We start from the raw sequence: 19,486 nt of genomic DNA on the forward strand, positions 1-19,486 counted from the left end.
TACTATAAATTTAAAATCACTGGGCAGTCTAGCTACCCTTTTCATTCGTTGACAAGACAATGAATACCAGAATTGTGAAACTGCTAGAACTCCAGATGCACCTGGAATATGCCAGGCGCATACTAAATGAACTGGCCGCGGAGGCCATTGTCGAAGAGGGAAGGATGAAAGAGGAGGAGGAAAGAAGAAAAAAAGAAGAGGAGGAAAAGGAGAGAAGAAATTTCAGAATCCCAGAGACAGAAAATTGGGATTCTGAAGCCACTTATCCCTCCTCTGCACTCCCAAGACAAAAGGTAAAAGGAGACTGGGGAAGAAGATGTGTGTGTGGTGCCAGGCCTGGAAGGTGCCATCATTAACCAGGTGTCACTGGAGTTCAAAAACAAACAGCCCTTTTCAGGGCTACCCAAACCTTTAGAAAAGAAATAACAATCGATGTGCCAATGTGCGTATGTAGAGTAGTGTGAATATAAACGCTGACTCTTTTTTCTTGTGTGTGTGTGTGTGTGTGTGTGTGTGTGTGTGTGTGTGTACGTGTGTGTGTGTGTTTGTTTGTAAGCGCTGACGTAGGTTTGTGTGGATAGTAGATTTAGGTTTCATTTTAATGCTTTGCGTGTGTAAATAGTAGATTTGGGGTTTGTTTATTGCTGCTTGACGTATGTAGATAGTAGATCATATGAAATGAGAAAAATAGGGATGTTTTCCTTCACGTCCGCGCGTTGTTAGGTGATGATCTAGGTAATATCAATTTATGTCTATGGGGAATGTTTTCCATCACGTCCGCGCTTTCACTATAAGAACCCACAGTATTCGTCGTTCAAACCATTCTACAAAGAATAAAAAAGACAGTCCCAGGGGTGTTTTTAATGATAAGTCCCATTGTCGCCAGATCGTCCCTATTCATTAGTAATAACCTTAAAAAGCAATTAATTAAGAGTGTACAATTTCTCTCCAAACGAAAAATAAATAAATGAAGGAAACATTATCTTGACATGTCAAGCGATGTAATAAAAATATATTTGCATTCAGTCTGTTACAAATTTAATGTAAACAGAGTTTTACAACAATTAATCACTCTGCAAATGATAATGTTACATGGTCCATTCAAATACAGTTCTGCTCCACTGGAATGGCGGAACCTCTGCTTTGCATTTGTGCATGTTGTTGTAGGGTTTAACACCATTTTTCAGCACAAGATAGGTTATACATGATGGCCAGTATTAATGGTGGAGGAAGAACCCGGGAAAACCCCAGAAAGTACCACCGACCCGCGAGAAGCTACTGACAATCTTTCGCGCATACCCACATTGGCCTATCCAGAGACTTGAACCCAGGCAGAGGTGAGATGGCAGTGATCCGTAACGGTGAGCGCTTTAGACCACTTGACCACTCAGGGTCCCCCATTTGTGCATGTCAAGAAGAGAATATATGTGAATTCTTTGTTCCACTGTACACATGATCATCTGAAAAGAAATAAATATACATTTTGTGTTTTAAAAAAATTGACATGGCCACGTCTAGAAATAAAATCATATAACAAAGTATATTTTACATTCGGGATGATTTTATAGTCCCTGTGAAACAGTTGGGGAAGGTAAACCCCTGATTAAAACTCGTTAAAGAAACACGCTTCAGTTGGTGAAGGCAAACAGCTCTATAAAACTCATTAAAGAAACAATCCTCAGTTAATGAAGGCAAATATCTAAATAAAACTCGTTAAAAAAGCAGCAATACAAGTTCTGTAAAGATGATAGATCGTCTCGGTATATAATTAAGAGCATGATCAAATTAGTTTTGTAGTCTCCGTCCCTCTTGTGAGAGTGGGTCACAGCGACCCACTCTTAATGCATTTTACATCTATTGTTTCAGAATATAATTAATAAGACTGATAGCCTTGGCATATATGGTAACTTTGTTCACTGTTTACATGGCTGGTTTATTGCTCATTTACTCAGCCAAATCAATGATTCTTCATATGTGCAGTTGCATTTGACTTGGTTTATCAGAAACATTTTGTGTGAACAAACATCAATTATTCCGGTTTGGTCCATTTATCTCTAGAATATTAACTATAAATTGGTCACAGTGATCATTACTGTCACATTAGAATGACTTGGCTTGGTTTTATTATGCATACTGCCTACATCGAGCAAGCGAAAGAAATATTCCTCGGAATTATTGTTTATATAGATTTTTAATGAAGGCGTTTAAGTACATCCATTGCAATGACGACGTCATTGATATATATATATGTAGCATGTTGCAGATATATATATATATATATATATATATATATATATATATATATATATATATATATATATATATATATATATATATATATTGCTCACGATTACTCAAGCGTCGAACTGGAATATCGCGTCAATCAGTGGCGTATTAGGAGGTAATGGACGCCCTCGCGGTAAATCTAAGGTCTGTGAAAAGTACATATTCACTTGAATAGCCTGCAGCTTTTTTTCATTCAATCTGCCCCAGCCTAGGTTTACGCAGTTTCGTAGCCAGTGAAATGATTGTTTTCTTTCCACGTAAACAGTGACATTTTTTGCTTGACTCTTCTTACTAATAATGAGTAATCCATTTTATCATTGCTACGCTTGGTATGAATGCAATATATTTACGAAATTGATTAATCCATTATATCATTGCTTGGTATGAATGCAATATATTTACAAAATTGATTAATCCATTGTATCATTGCTTGGTATGAATGCAATATATTTACAAAATTGATTAATCCATTGTATCATGCTTGGTATGAATGCAATATATTTACGAAATTGATTAATCCATTGTATCATTGCTTGGTATGAATGCAATATATTTACTAAATTGATTATAAGAAAAGAGAATAAGAGTAAAGTTAGAAGAATAATCTCTTATAGTTGCACAGACTTAATACGGGGGGGGGGTGCGAGGGCTCCATGGTTGGGAATGCGTTAAAAGTTATCCGGAAATTGCGATTAGTTATAGCTTGTGTTTAGTATGAAAGACGTGGAATTGATATTTTTAAAGCTTGTGTTTGGTATGCAAGTTATGGGTATTTAATTTAAACGGACACACATTAGTCAACTGAGGAGGATTTTGATATTTTGGTGTATCAGCTTTGTGTTACTACAACTTCATTTCTGCCATAAACATAAATTTTTCTTTGTTTTTACATTTTTGTTTATTGAAATATTTTTTTAATTAGTTATATTTAATTCTCTGTATTATTATAGGAACTATGATTTATATTCCTTACGTCAATCGTCTATATTATTTTGAATTTTACAACTGACATGGATATTTACAGATAATAACATCTCGTAAGTTGCTTTGATAAAATATATTTAAAATCGGCTACTAATTAGTGTTCAACGTCAATGCAGACTAGAAATGTTCAGTTACCATCATCCACGTTTATCTGACAGAATTTATAGTTTCATATTAAAGTCAAATGATTTTGTTTTATATGCAGTAAATACTAGAGCAGCAGAGAGGGTGAACAAACTCTAATTGACTTATCTGTCAAATCGTAAAATAATCCTTCCTTGAAAATCGCAGAAACTCTAATTGACTTGCTCTCGAATCGCAAAAATAAGCCTTCCTGAAAATCGCAACAAAAAAAATCGGAAAAAAAGATCGCGGCGGTGACTAGGGGTGCAGTGGCTGCACCCTCGCTGATGCCACTATCCAAATTTTTTATCAAGACCTAAACGATAACGCGATTGTGGGTCATGTAAGTGTATTGCTATAAATCCATGCAGGGTTGACTGAGCCTGACTAAATAAATTTCTAAACTTAATTATGTCCATATCACCGCTACACCAGGTCTGACGAATATTTCTCAAAGTATGTGTATCAACACCATTAAATACAGCTAAAATATTGCAGTTATCTCTGATCAGTTTTGGTATTTGTGTATATTTTTATGTATACCGCGTGAAAATATTCTAGCAGGATTTGATTGCTTATCCAGCATTACATAGTCGTATACAAATAAATTATTAACAAATCCATCAATATCATCTACAGATGGCGCTTCATTAATATCAGTAATAAATTCAATAACATCATCACCGTTTACATCCAACAACTTTGCGTTTTCATTAAAGTCTTTAGCATCGTAGCATTGCTGATCATCCACAGATGGGGCTACTAAACACAGCTTGTCCCATTTGAGCCATCTCATTATCAAATTAAGCAGCAGTTGCGTTTTACCACTTCCAGATGGACCTATTATGATCATTCGGATATAATTTGGTAATGATGGATGATGCTTGACCGGTTCTCGCTTTTTTGTTGCCGAAAAATCAATTACATCCATGATGTAGAAATATAATAAATAATATGGATTATATTGTGTGAAATGCAGGACGCGTACTCCCACGAGTGGACTGACAGCCATTACAACAACAACAACAACAACAAAACTACAGGCACTTACGGGCAAATGTGAACGATGTGGTACAAAAAAATTAAATTTATTTCAACAGGCGGAGTTTAAAAAAAAGGATGTGATATTGCCGCGCAGTTAGCGGAGTTACCAGGAACGCAATGGGCTAAATACCCAGGAGATAAACATCTTCCAAGATATAATTAATGTGGTCCTGGTACCAGACTTGATATGAGGCTTGACAACCAAGATCAGCCAAAACCAGGTGCATATCCAGTAAATGCTACTGATAAAGCGTGTCACGTTCATAATGTAGCTTATAAAAGTAAAAACCTACAAGATAGACCTATTGCAGATGTAAAATTAATTCATGCGCTTAATTCCATAAAAAATAAATCTTTCAAAGAATCATTAGCTTATTGGTTGGTGAGATCTGCGATGAAAAAGTAAGCTTGTATTAGGAGCTGGTAATTAATCATCCGATTATTCTTTATTAAATGGGTACTGGAGGGGTAGAGCAGCGATTAGTAAACTCACCGAAGCAGCATGTGTCGAACGTTCTACTGCTGAAAAATGGTTAGCCCGACAGGCAATTTGGCAAATTAACTACCAACGCCTAAAACAATTAAGTACACACATTTTGATGTTAGCGTCCCTAATGAAGTTCATCAGGCTGATATTTTATTTCTACCACACGATACTATCAAAATTGGAAGACGTCGTGTAACATACAAATACGCGTTAACTGTCGTTGATATAAGAAAGCAGAGCCACTATTAACAAAGACAGCAACTGAAGTAGCTTCTGCGTTTGAACGAATTTATCGACGTGGTGGCATACGATGACCACAGCTGCTGCAAGTTGATCCTGGCAAAGAATTTCAGGGCCTAGTATCATCACTGATGAAGCAACATAGCGTCAAAATACGAAGAGGACATACTGAAATTCATCTTGATTAGGCAATTGTTGAACGATTTAATCGAACGCTTGCTGAGCGGTTATTCGAAAATCAGTATGCGAAGGAAATAATTCAGGACATAAGATCTCGCCAATGGGTTGTAAGATTACCAAGTGTGATAGTTACTGGTGCAACTTTTATGAAGCCTATTAGCGCAATTACAAGAAAACATATACCCGTACAACGACGTGATTTTTCAAGACAACCAGTATTAGGTAGTGTGACTGTAAGATATTTATATGAACACGGTGAACTTGAAGGTGGTAAAAAAAGAGCGACTGATCCTATCTGGAATATTACGACACATACAATTTCCAGCGTGGTAAGGTCCGCTGGTAGACCTGCAATCTACAGACTAGATTCAACTGCTCCTCAACGTGGATTTACACGCGAAGAATTACAAGTAATTCCTGAAGACACAATTACCACCTCGATCACTTAACTAGCACCTCTGCGCTGATTACATTCAAGACAGGTTAGCATAATATTTTCGCGTGTATGACCAAGACTACTATCTTTTCTATCCACGGTAAATTGTCTTGGATCATTATTTGAATATCGCCGAAACATTATACAATTACATCTTACACAATGATTAGTCTGCTGCTGTTTTAGCGCTATGATAAATTCAACATCGAGATCAAAGTCTCTTTTTTTAAACTTTGTTTATAATCATCTAATTTTTTACTTACCATATCACTATCATCGAGGATATCATCAATCGTTTCTGTGGCGTCTATGACAATTCTCCGCAGCTGAGATATTCTTCTGACTCGAGACACTGCAATATAAACTACGTTTTACCACTCGATACAATCATCGACAATCCAAACTCGAGTTTCAGAGATGGTTAACCCCTAACATGAGTGAATTGTCATCGCGTATACCAGTGTCCATCTGGTGGGACGATGGCTGGAAATATCATATGTGTGGAAAATTCATATTTAATACTCAACTTGATAATACAACTTTGACCAGTAACGATTCTGTAGCAATGTAAAGTTTGTCAAAGATTAACTTTGTTATAAAACCCGGTGATACTATGGTGGAAAATCTAGATATGGGATCGAACATGATACCAACTACGGCAATTCCATCAGCTGTATCAGAGTTAACAAATAAAAATTACGTCGACGATACCATAGCAACGACTATTGCATCACGAGTAGCAAATTCAGGTGATACTATGGTGAGAAATCTGGACATGGGATCGAATAAGATATCAACTACGGCATTTCCATCAGTAGTATTAGATGTAACAAAGAAAAATTACGTTGACGATAACATAGCAAAGAATATTGCATCAGGAGGAGCAAAATCCGGTGATACGATGACAAGCATGTTAGTCATGTGCTCGAATAAAATAACAACGGACTATAATCCAGTCGCCCCATTTGATCTAATAAATAAATTGTATGTTGACGCTGAGATAAGTACAGCATCATGGAGTACAATTGCTTCTGCAGATGCTAATTATCTTGAAAAAGTCTGGTGGTACTGTAACAGGTGCGATAGATATGGCTGCTAATAAGATAACGTCTACGTATGTACCCGTTTCTACATCCCATCTTACTAATAAACAGTACGTTGACAGTGTTTGACAATCGCAGTCGATGGTGGTGTTACAAAACAAGCTAAACATAGTATTGGTCACATTCCCCGTCTCGTAGATTCTGTTAATAATCGTTGGGATTTTGTTGTAACAGTGTCAAGTTAGTATTCGGATAATAGTTCAAGTTATGCGTTTGCGTTTAACATCCTTATTTATATGGCGGGTTCAAATGGATCACAGACGGGAGAAACGTCTAACTTTTGGCTCAAAATAAAGTGCCCGGCTGCCGTAGCAATATGGAAAATTCAGTACGAGGTCAAACAAATGCTAATATCTTATACACTTACGATTGGCGATTATAAGGATCGAATGATGATACAACATGGAATGAGCTGTCTTGGACATTACTGGGTGATTTTGTTACTACTACTTCTCAGCAATTTACACTTTGTCCTGCAGGAACCATAAATAAGTATTCGTTTTTCCGGATTTTTGTTATCAGCGCTGTATGTCCATATCCAGGTTTGTCGATGTTTCAGATATATACATTTGATGACCTAGTATAGGTCTGGCGTGCTAGCACGCTGTGGTTTAATGTGATTGTAATCTATAGTGTCTGTTGATCCTCCATCGATTAGAGTCGCAAAAGAGTTTTATAATTTTATGCTAAACCCGAAAACGGAGATGGAGATAGCTGATGTTGATTCGATAGACCCAGGATGTGTAGAGGAAGCAAGAGCAATAAATATAATTTCACGAATGAAAAAATTAAATTTACATTCCTCCAGTTTAACAGATAACAGTGATAACATTCCCAGAGTTTCCGGAATGAGTGAGTGCCTGCGAGAAACGTCGGTTAAAGGTTGAAAAATATTTGATAAGTACACTGCTGGAGCTAAATAGAGAAAATGTTCTTGCGATTGATAAATATAACCTTGTAAAAACACAATGTCATGGTGGTAAGAAACCAGAGCAAGAGCGACAAAGGAAGAATCACGACGAGCTGGATAAACTAGGTGAAATAAGTAAACAAAAGTTTCTAAAAAATCGTAAGCTCAAGGACATATTTGCTAAATAAGTATCAGAAATTGAGTCCAGAATTGAATTATATGCATGTCACTAAACCAGATTTATTGATCTAGTGCCCATGCGTCTTCTGTTATCAGGTGTAGCAAGGTGAGATCCACTTTTACCTCTTCTATCCTGAAAGAAGTGAGGTGGTGTTGGAAAACAAAATAATACTTAACTTTTGTGGTTGAGCTAGCAGTTACATAATATCATTCTAAATAAAAGATAATATTTAAAAGTTTGAACTAATTTGCAGGGAAACTGGAGAATCCAGATCATTTCGACTTTCAACGGGAATTGAGACACGCGAACAAAGAGGAAAAACTTCCAAAAGACGTTGCCATGGAGTTAGAGAAGCTGGTGAGCGCAGACCTGTTGATTTTGCAGTTTCCAATGTACTGGATGAGTCTTCCTGCTATTCTCAAAGGCTGGCTAGACCGCTGTTTCATGGAGCCGGTCTGCTTTGATACGGTTAATGGCATGTGGTTTGACCATGGACCTTTTACAGTAAGCCTTGAAAGGGGTAGAAAGCTTCAGATCGTTTCTGACTAACACACATACACAAGCAGACAAATGCACAAATACATAATCATTGTAGATATATAATAGGAGTAATAACTTTATGGAGCATGGATTGGCTATTGTTGATAACCCGACGATCGCTGTCACATTTTATTTCCACAGCAGGTGAAATATTTGAAATTGTGAACCGAATGTTTCGTTCCTTCAAAACTAGATCGACATATTTCAGCAACAGTTATATATTTTATTTAATTATTATTATATGATCAAGCAGTCTAGAGCGTAGCCTATATCACTCTCATATGGAGCCTCAGTTGGAAATCCCAGTAAAATGTCCTAAACTTTATAGCCTCAAACGGGAAATCCTATTTTAAATGTACCTGTAGGGTTAACATACGGGTGACGCTTTGTCCTCAAAATGTGTATAGCCTCAAACGATAACAGTGTTACAAGTGGCTGACCTCATTTGGGGTGACAGTGTTACAGTATTTGAGTTGACCTTTATAGACGCCACGGTAGGTATGTATGGAAAATCCTGGATGAGAGAAACCTAAAGATTAAATTTAATGAGTTTAATGCCTTAAATTAGTTTATAGCCTCAAACGTGTTTGTGGAGATCAAAAGGGTTTGTAGGGTTAAACGAGAATGTAATGGGAAAGGGTTTTAAGTTTTAGTTGTCAGCATAAACAAACAGATCAACAGACATATGCACATTCACATCATAGAGGAAAAAAAAAAACATTTTTGGCAATAGTGAAGTAGTAATTTTTTATAGATAAGTGGCCCTGGATAGGACCGTTGGGGTTTGTTACCCAAATCGAGTTAACAATGGTCGCATCTCGCCGATCTTCTTTTCCTCAAACTTCGTTTCACAGTGTCTTCGTAAAGCAAGACTCTCTTAAGGCACCCCTTGTCTTTCCACATGAATTTTTCTCGTCCAGGTAGCCGTGTCCATAATTTTGGTGATGAGCCATGATTTTACAATCATCAAATAGTTCGGGTTGCACAGTATCCCCAATATGAGAGTGGATGCTTCCATGCTGTTAATATAGTATACGGCTTGGACTCTCCACTTGGCTACATGGTATGCATCTTGATTGTGGTAGAGAACATGTGAAACCACGAGACGAATCGTTTGTATTGATAGCCTAAGGTCGAATGGAAACTGATTAAAATGTTTCAATAATTCAAAGTTGCTGTACTAAATCCAGCCAGAGTAGGGAGTCTCTCTTCCAGTCAGAATAGATCGGTGCGTGACGTCACATGCAGTATATAGTTGCCACAGCATTCTTACGCAGTGAGTCAATTCAACATGATTTGAGTATGGTTGAAACAAGGAAGACAACGTATTGGGTTGCGACTCCTGCGCCTGTTAAAACCAGAGTCATGCTTCCAGAAGAGGATGATTTTCATTTGGATTCATGGATTTTCTTTCGTCTTGGCAAGAATTTGTACCGCACCACTGCCTGTATCGGCCTCTCCCTTGGTAGCGAATTTTAGACAGAGACAGACGGGATAATTGGGGAGTTCTTTACAACGGCAGAAATAAACAGAACAAACATTTGTGATTCAACAACGGCAAGGAGAGGAAAGAAGAAAATGAGAACAAGAAGAGAGGAGAAAATGTGAAGAAGAAGAACATAAAATGACAGTGAAAGCCAAACGTTACCTGTGCTACAAGACATTTTGGTAGAGTTAAGGTATCTTGTAGAGCTGTATCAGACGACTTTAACTCGGACCAGGAGAACGGGAACTTTACAGACCAAGTAGTCCAGACAGCCGTAACTACATCTACGCTCACTAACACTCAGATGACTGCATCAACAGTGTCTACCGAAACATTCACATTAGTATGAGAAAACGTAGAACCTGGTCGTGGTAAGGGTTTGCAATGTTAAATCTCATAATTTTAAGTCCATGAGTTTGTCAAAAACAACCATTGGCTGTTTTCAGGGCCATGTACATCTATTAAAAAGAGATAATATTCAAAGATTGCCAAATCAAGTAAAACTTAAGTCCCTTTTCACCATGATGGAATAGTGTGCGTGTGTAAGTGCGTGCGTTTTATCCATACTATACAGAACTCAAGACAAAGGCATGCTTTTTGTTTTGTTATATTGTCCTTTTGAAACCATAATGAAAATTTCATTTAAAAGAGTCCATTGTTTTCATTTTTAAATGCCTGTCTCCTTTTTTTAATTTATTCAGCGACAAAGGCTCTTCCTCGGCTTCACTTTCTTCTCGTAGTCTGGATTTCTTGCATTTCTTGACAAGAATGGGTTCTTCATTTTTGGAAGACCTTCCCTCTTCTTTCTCTTTCTTCTTTTGTTTGTTTTCTTTTATCTTGGGGCAATTTGAAGACGAACGTCCTTTTTCTTTATAACGATAACATATATCGTGACCTCTGTCTCTCTTTTATCCTGCTTTGTCGTTGTAGGCATTATGGAGCACAGCGTCCTTTCTGCTGACAGATACAGCAAGTATTTAGACCTTTATCTGGAGAGGAGTAGTAGTCTGTTTTCTATTTTCGAAGCTCTACCGGAAGGGTAAGCTGTTGTGACTCTGCTATTTTGACTCATTGAGATCTGTATGAATACCCTTAAGGTAAGACACTGGCCCTGTTTACAGGGTCTCGACATGTAAAATCTAGTTAAAAAAGGTGCAATCAAGATGAAACGATGGCAGTATTCTAGTGAGAAAAGGCAAGACAGTTTTAGGCATCAGCGTGACATCGCTTCACATCTGAATTCCCACGGCAGTATTGTAGCCACTGATTGCGTACTTGACGTCGGTGCTGTTTCTCCTGGGGTGCTTTTGACACTTTTAATAAGTGGCTAGCAACAGCATTTCAAACATTGTATCGTGCTTCTGAAGCTAAAAAGTGTACGTTTACACAAGGTTGTTACAAGAACAAGCAACGTACACGTTACACAAATCCATTCAATGAAAATTTTCCAGACGTCAATCAAAGTGGAATGCATTGATCATAAAAGGAACCCGATTAAGCAGATGTCTCTCATTTGGCAGTGTACAATCTCGGTTACAGACATTTGTTTTCTGTCAACGGCGTCAGTAGTGAATGGGGTCACCCTACGTACAATGGGAATTAGCATTACAGGGACCCCTGGGTCACTCTACGTACAATGGAAATTTAACATGGCGAAAAATCGTGGGTCACTCTACGTACAAGGGAAATTTAACATGGCGAAAAATCGTGGGTCACTCTACGTACAAGGGAAATTTAACATGGCGAAAAATCGTGGGTCACTCTACGTACAAGGGAAATTTAACATGGCGAAAAATCGTGGGTCACTCTACGTACAAGGGGAATTTAACATGGGATTTTTTTTTTAAATTTTAAAAAAAATTTTTTTTAAAAAAGGGGTAGGCAATTCAAAGACTATCTCTTTTCGAGAAATATGGGGGCCCTGAAAAGGGCCTTTGGGTTTTTTCTTCTTCTTCTTTTAACTTCTTAACTTCTTCCACCATCCTCTTATTTTGTCCATCATTCCTTTCTTCTTTTTCTTTTCTGTTTCCGGCAACCAGTCCGGGTGACCCATGGCTCGGAACTTCTCTTGGATTTTCATCCAGTTTGCATTTAGTTTCTCTAGTTCTTCCTTTTTCTTTCTATTTTCTTCTTCTTTTCTTTCCTTTGACCACTTTTCTTTGATCTTCTTGACCTCTTCGGTCAGCACATTCCTCATTACTTCTTCCGCTTTCTTAAGCTTGTCTAAGCCCCACTTCACAAAAGACCAATCTGTCCATTCCACAATGTCTTCTAAAAAGCACCTTACACTTGTCACATAAACTATTGCTTCTTTCAACTTACCCACTTTCACATACGGTGGGTTAATTAAACCTCTGATTCTCTTCTCCTCATCCTCTATCATTTCTTTTACTATATCGATGGCTAAGTGGAGGCTGGTTACTTGTCTTGAGACGAAGTCTTTTGTCACTGCATGCCTCCATTCCTGTTCAAGCCTTTCTGCTACATTCAATCCATCCACCATCCAATACCAACTTCCCATAAGGTTGTTGTACAAAGCTGAAGCTGCTGGCATCTTCTTGTTTGCTTATTCCGTAGAATGGGCTCCAATGGCAAACACTGTTAGTTTTATACTTAAAGCGCGAACGTGAAGGAAAACATCCCCCTAAAAACATAAAATTGATATTACCTAGATCATGACCTAACAAAGCGCGTACGTGAAGGAAAACATCCCCCTACTTTCTCATTTCATATAATAAAACCCTAACTTTACTCTTCACATACGCTAAGAAACCCATAATCTACTATTCACACAAACTTACCTGAGCTCTTACAAACACTAACACACAAACGCACAAACTCATACCCTCACACTATCTTAAAAAAGAGTTAGTGTTTATTTTCACACTACTCTACCTACTCACATTGGCAAATTAATAGTTATTTCTTTTCTAGACTATTGAGTAGCCCTGAAAAGGGCTGTTTTTTTAAACTCCAGATGCACCTATCTAATGGTTGCACCTTCCTGGCCTGGCGCCGCACACGCATCTTCTTCCCCAGTCTTCTTTCACCTTTCTTCTGGGGAGCGCAGAGGGAGGATGATTCGCTTCAGCACCCCAATCCTCTGTTTCAGGAATATTAAACGACATCATCTCTTCTCTTTTCTTTTCCTCCTCTTCCCTCTGTCTTCTCTCCTCTTCTTCCTTCTTTATTCTTGCTTCTTCTACTATAGCCTCCGCTGATAGTTCGTTTACTATCCGCCTGGCATATTCCAGGTGCATCTGGAGTTCTAACAGTTTCACTATTCTGCTAGTCATTCTTCTGGCTGTGTTGATCAATCAACAAGGGTAGCTGGACTGCCGAACGAGTTTCAATTTATACTGAAAGCGCGTACGTGAAGGAAAACATCCCCTAAAAACATAAAATTCATCTTACCTAAATCATGACCAAATTAACAACAACGCGCGGACCTAAAAGAAACACTCGCTCACTTTTTTATGCTACCCATCACTTCAATAGACTATCCACATACGCAAAGCAATCCGTTATAACCCTAAATATACACCTCAAACAGCCCAAAAAACAAACATCATTTTAATCTACTATCCACACCAACCTACTTTATCACTTACTAACACAAACACACCAACACATACCCTCAAAATTTTTAAGAAAGAGTTAGTGTTTATTTTCACACTACTCTACCTTCACACATTGGCAAATGGATCGTTACTTCTTTTCTAGAGTATTGGTTAGCCCTGAAAAGGGCTGTTTTTTTTGTTTTGCTATGGCATTCTTTTTTAGTTTCTAAGAATGCGATGTCCTCTGAGGATAGACTTTCTGGCAATAGGTCTGCTTCTTCGGAAAGAGAAGAAGAATTCTTTGGTGTCGATACGACAATCGACAAAGCCTCTGTCAGCTTCAGGTTGCTGCTGTTGCTGCTGCTGTTGCTGTTGTTGCTGCTGTCTCTGAAGTCTGTACTTCTCTGTCCATTCTTCTTTCTCCTTGTTCATTTCTTCTCTGAAGAGCTCTTCTATCAGGTCTTCAGTGATTTTTAACATTCTCACATTCTCTATTTCTTCTGGCTTCGGTATCAGACTGTGTCTGACCCTATGCAAATTCACGTAGGCTTCGTTGAGCTTAGCTAGTTTGGAGCACATCTTCTTAGGAGGACGAGTCGACAATGGATGGCTAGACTGGGAACAACCCGGTTCTTAAAGTTAAAGCGCGGACGTGAAGGAAAACATCCCCCACACGGTTTTCGAGCTGCAACGTTCATGAGAGGGATAGTAAGAAATGAAAGAGCATCAATCCAATATTCTTATAGCTAAACAAACCACAAAGGCATTTTTTTCAAAACACAACATTTTTATTCAAAAATCACTTAACACTAAACAACAACAACTCTAACATTTTTTAACATTAATCCAACACTATAACATCTAACAATTTTTTTCAAATCACAAACATTTTTTTCTTCAAATACGATCTACTTTAAACAGGGCTGACAACGTTGTGAATGAAACTGTGATTTCCACTGTTGGAAATCATTAGGCCATTGATGGACACTACGTTTCCTAGCTTGAGACAAAAGATAAGCATAATGGTCACAAAACCATCGATCTACTTTCACATCGTTTCTAGCAGAAGAACGAGGATCAAAATGAGTCACTAAATGTTCTAAGGAATAGCCCAGGCTGCGATGATGCAGAAAATACACACAGTACTGTCCACACACCAAGGAATCTGTGCCTTGTAATTTCACGTTATTGAATCGGGTGGTTTGAGCATTTCTTCTCATAAAGTCGATGATATCGTCTTCCAAAGGGGGCAATCCGTACGAATCGAAATATTCCACACATCCTTCTTGAGGAAAGTAGACGGCTACCCAGTGGGTTCCTGGGAGATGACTTTCGTCCGTGTTGATCACGTAAGCTTGATGGTCTTTAGGTTTGCGATGAGGGAGTTCATCTTTAGCACAGACGACAGGATTCCAAGAAGCCGTATACGAACTATGGTTCAAAAGGTAATAAAGTTCCCAGGTATCCATGTTTTTTTTCTTCTTCACAGGTAATAATAAGTCATCAATTCGATCCTGACTTTTTGCTTGAAAATGTCTGACGAATAAACGGTTATTCGTTCTGTTTCCTCACTCTGATTCAGGAGAGCTTCGATACGATGGATCTCTTGAGTGGTTAATGGTGGACAAGAATGTTCACGCAAGTCTTTATACCACTGGTGCAACACGTCTTTGTTTGAGATGAGACTCCAAGCTTCGTCCAGATACTCGTCCAATTTTTCTTCTTGACTCAACATCAGGCATTTATCGTGTTGAATTTGACTGGGATGATCGTTTTGACATCCATAACAATTTTTCTTGATCAATTCCGTCATTTTGTCGACCAAGTGTTTGGCAAAACAGGAGACTAAATGGGCTTCTTGTTCTGGCCATCTCGACTTCATCATGACAATTTCTTCGTCTTTGTCTTGGGATTCTCCTTCCACGGTCTCCTCACATTTCATGTCCAAAGTTTCTTCACTAGGTAAAGAGGGATAACAGTCTTCCATGGCTTCTAGTAATCTAGAATGACTTCTCTCAAACTGTTGATTTCTATCGTATTGTCAAATTCTGCATACAGGATCACGTTCAACGTTGGATCAGCAGGGTCTCGATTTGCAAACTGAATTTCCACACGAATCTGGCCAGATTTTATAGGGTGGAAATGTCCCTCGTCGCTGCCTTGGTCTGGAGTGAAATCGAAAGCCCACAAAGCGTAGCCTCCTGCATAATCTTCGTACGTAATACCGTGACTGGTATTGGTTCCTAACTGTCCGGTGGCTTCGTACAGGGACAAGTACGATCTCAAGTAATTGTTCTGGGCAAAGTTAGGCTCAAAGGGTCGTGTACACAAGGTCTTGCCGTCACGACTGACTTCGATTTTGGACACGCTAGAGTGTCGAAACTCAAAAGGATTTTCGTTATGAAGTCCATTGAAAGCTGAATTCCTGACGATACCAACGATCAAACGCTTGGGTAACTGTCCTTGGAACAGATGATCTTCGATCATGGATCGCTGTCCAACAGGAATGGTGAACGTTTTCACTTCCACACGTCTTATGGGATACTTGGCGGTCGTTCTGCTCAACGTCTGACTGATGTCGTTTCCCACTTTAGGTAACACTTCCACACGGCGTACGTAAAGTCTGGCTTCTTGGATAACAGTTTTGTATTCGTTGGCATGGGCCATCAAATGGAAAGCGGCACTGCTACGATTCAGTCTCAGGCGAATATCAACTCCGTTCAGTAAATACTTTTCTTGTAACCACATGTCCAAATGCAAACGATCCATCAGTTCTAAACTACGTCCTTGCAAAATTTTAGTTCTACGTGTGTTAAACCCCACATTGTGAGGATTGTCATCTTCTGTCAGGGCTGTGTCGCTAAACGTGCCTGCACCTGCCGTGTCAGGTTTCCATACCACGCAAGCATCCAGATGAGTATTCTTGGCTTCTTTTCCGTACGTCAAGAGATTTTCCAAGTAGGTACGATATGGGTAAGTATCCATGCTGCTGACCAGTTTGTTATTCAAGTACAAGTCCACTTCGCTGAACAAGGAATGCATGAAATTGTTGACGGGCGCTACCCTATCATTGGCTCCAGGATTGGTGTTGTCAGTTTTGATCACTTTGACTTTCAAATACAGGTAACTGCTATTCAGATCGATGTAATCTTCGGGTTGTCCTTTGATTTCGAACTCGATGGGAGCGGAATCAGTCAAAGAGGAGACGGGATGAAATTCCACCCACTGGGATTCTTGCATCGTCATCATGGTGGGGGGCATGGCAAACATATCCAGTTCCGTCTTGGAACAAGCACATGACTCTCGGTGCATCATTTTTTCTGTGTCTCAATAATCGAAAACGTCTAAGTCTCGAACGGTTCTTCTTTTCTTGGCTTTTCTAGCTTGAAGTCTGGTGAAAGGGTGTTTTCTTCGTCGTCTCTTTCTGCCTTGTCCTTGCTGAATGCCTGACTCGGTAGCGTGCAGGGCATTTATAGGTGTGTCTCGTCGGCCTAAAATGTCTTTACCCGTTTGCAACAGGACATTTTTGCCTGCCCTCATGAAGGCTTCTTTAGGGTTTTGTTTGTCGATGATGACATTTTGGAGAAATTCTTTGCCTTGCGTCAGTGCCGCATCTTTCAAGGCGTGCAATCCGCGTGTCACCATCGGTTTCAACACCGGGGCCACCGAACGAAAGGCCGATTTTAACATATCTCCTAAACCGTGTCCTCGCTGTCGTGCAACCCCTTGGTACACTGGATACATGACTTGCTTACGAATCGTGAGAGAACCGTTTTCGAAAATGGAGTTTCACCGTGACTTTTCCTTTGGTGAATGGAATATTTTGTCCCAAATCTCCTTTTATAGTAATGTTGACCGTGTCCAAATACGACTTGCTGACCGGCAAATAATGAGGATGGACAAATTCGCGGTGAACGTGGTAAGTGTTTCCACCTTCCTCGTCAGCGTTTGCGGCAGAATCCACTTTGAAAGGAATGACACGCAGTAACGGCACGGAGGTGTGTCCCACCACGTTGTATTCCACCACATCGGAGTACACGAACATCAAATTCAGTCCTTGGTTCAGTTCTACTGGGGTACGAAATAACTTGCTAAAAGACTCGTTGTCGTAAACGATGGGTAATTCGTTGTTCTTGAGTATGCTCATTCTCAGGTTCATGTCTCCGCCCAACATGTCAAACAATTCAGGACAAAATAAAATGGACATGATTTTACTCCGCTCAAATCTCATCGAGAAGCGACGAGCTACTTTGTGGTACTCCATGGTGACACTTATTTTGGCATGCTCCAAAGCTTTCCCAAACACGCCATTAAACTTGGCAGCTATGACGTTGACCAAATGTTGACCACTGAAATAATAACCTGGGGGAATTAAAAAGTGGTAGGTCCATTTTTGAGTTTTCTCATTATAGATTTTATTGTCATACGTGACTTTCTTATTCAACTCCTGTTGCAATGACTCGTCATGAACTTCCACATTAAAAAAATTTTGATTGGGAATGACATTGAGGACTTGGGTCGGGTGAATGATTTCCACTAAAGCCACTTCCCAATGGGCTTCGTGATCTAAGGGGATGGCCTGAGGTAATTTGGCCGTGTAACAGCACAACGTGTTGTGGGGAAACACCTCCATGGAACTGTCACTGGGTAAGGTTAAGTAAAATTGGTTTTGGTGACTCATAATTCCAGAGTTCTGTGGCTGTCCGAGGGAATATTAGTGGATGTCAGAGGTGTGTCTCCGCCCAAAATGGGGTTCTGGTTGTGGTTGTTGGAGTGGTGACTGGCACTGGCACTGGACACAACGTTCCCGTTCGAGGAGAATTTCAGGGAGGGATTGGGAAGCAGGTAACCGATGCAACTGCTCAATAAAATGGTCCACAATTGTTTGTCTCCTTGTTGCAAACTCAAATTGGCGATGGCTGCCCCGATGACACAATACACCACGAAGATTTGGCAGAAAAAGACGATTTGCGTTTTAGGCACACGTTCTCCACACCACACCCACAAGGGTTGTTTTTGTAAATCTTGCACAGAAGAACTAGGGGAAGAAGGACTGGTCGACGTAGCTGCGTCTGCTGCTGTGTGAAAGGGCATGATGGTCACTTCTTCTTTTTATAGTCGATGACTTGCGAAGCGTCGATCCAAGAATCGAAACTGGGTGGATATCCTTTCCAACGTACTTTGACTTCTTTGACACGTCGTTTGCCCACTTTACGGGTTCTGCGTTCGAGAATGCTTTCGATGTCGTACACGTCGTCTTCTTTTTTGGTGACACGTTGTAACTCGGGCAAATAAAACGTTCCTTTGAGTACTTCTCCGTTCATGTCTTCCAATTTATAGACGGCAGGATGACGGCCATGTACTCGTCCAGTGACGCGAAACAGTTCGGTCGTCCAGTTAGGTAAGTAACCTTTGTCGAAAGTGCGTTTGGTTTTGCCAATGCGCACCCAATCTCCCACGGTCAACTCTCCACTTTTCTTGGGGACAGCCCTCGTCGGGGACGTACCGAACAGGCGCTCGAACACCAGCACTTCGTTGTCGGGAGTCACGTCTTGCGGGGCACGTCCGATGCTTCGATGGTAAGATTGGTTGTACGCTTGCACCAGGTGCGGTAAGATATCGATGTACTTCAGAGTGTGGTGATGCGTAAAATATTTCCACATGCGTTCTTTCAAAGTACGTTGAAAACGTTCCACGATACTGGCTTTGGTTTCGGGATTCTCGGTGGTAAAAAAATGAATGTCACGTTTCTTTAATTCTTTTTGGAAAGCTTGGTTCAGAAATTCGGTGCCTTTGTCCGTTTGCCATCGAAGAGGGCGACGACCGCTTTGTTTCAACACCCGTTGCAGGGCTCGCACTAACTCGCTGCTCGATTTGGAAGTCAAGGGCACGACCCAGGCAAATTTGGAAAAGACGTCGATGACAC

At 39.7% G+C, this 19,486-nt stretch overlaps 1 protein-coding gene across 1 annotated transcript in view; it reads left to right on the forward strand.

Annotated features, from left to right (window-relative positions):
- Window positions 1-19,486, forward strand: part of LOC149796293 (ribosyldihydronicotinamide dehydrogenase [quinone]-like) — a 90,544-nt gene that overhangs the window by 49,860 nt on the left and 21,198 nt on the right. Inside the window, exon 2 of the mRNA XM_089960938.1 lies at window positions 8,228-8,478. Coding sequence (XP_089817064.1) covers window positions 8,228-8,478 — 251 coding nt within the window. The remainder of the gene's footprint in view (window positions 1-8,227; window positions 8,479-19,486) is intronic.

The sequence above is a fragment of the Sinohyriopsis cumingii genome, chromosome 6, assembly GCF_028554795.1.
Source record: "Sinohyriopsis cumingii isolate HCF-2022 chromosome 6, ASM2855479v2, whole genome shotgun sequence".
In the NCBI taxonomy this organism is placed as follows: Eukaryota; Metazoa; Mollusca; class Bivalvia; order Unionida; family Unionidae; genus Sinohyriopsis; species Sinohyriopsis cumingii.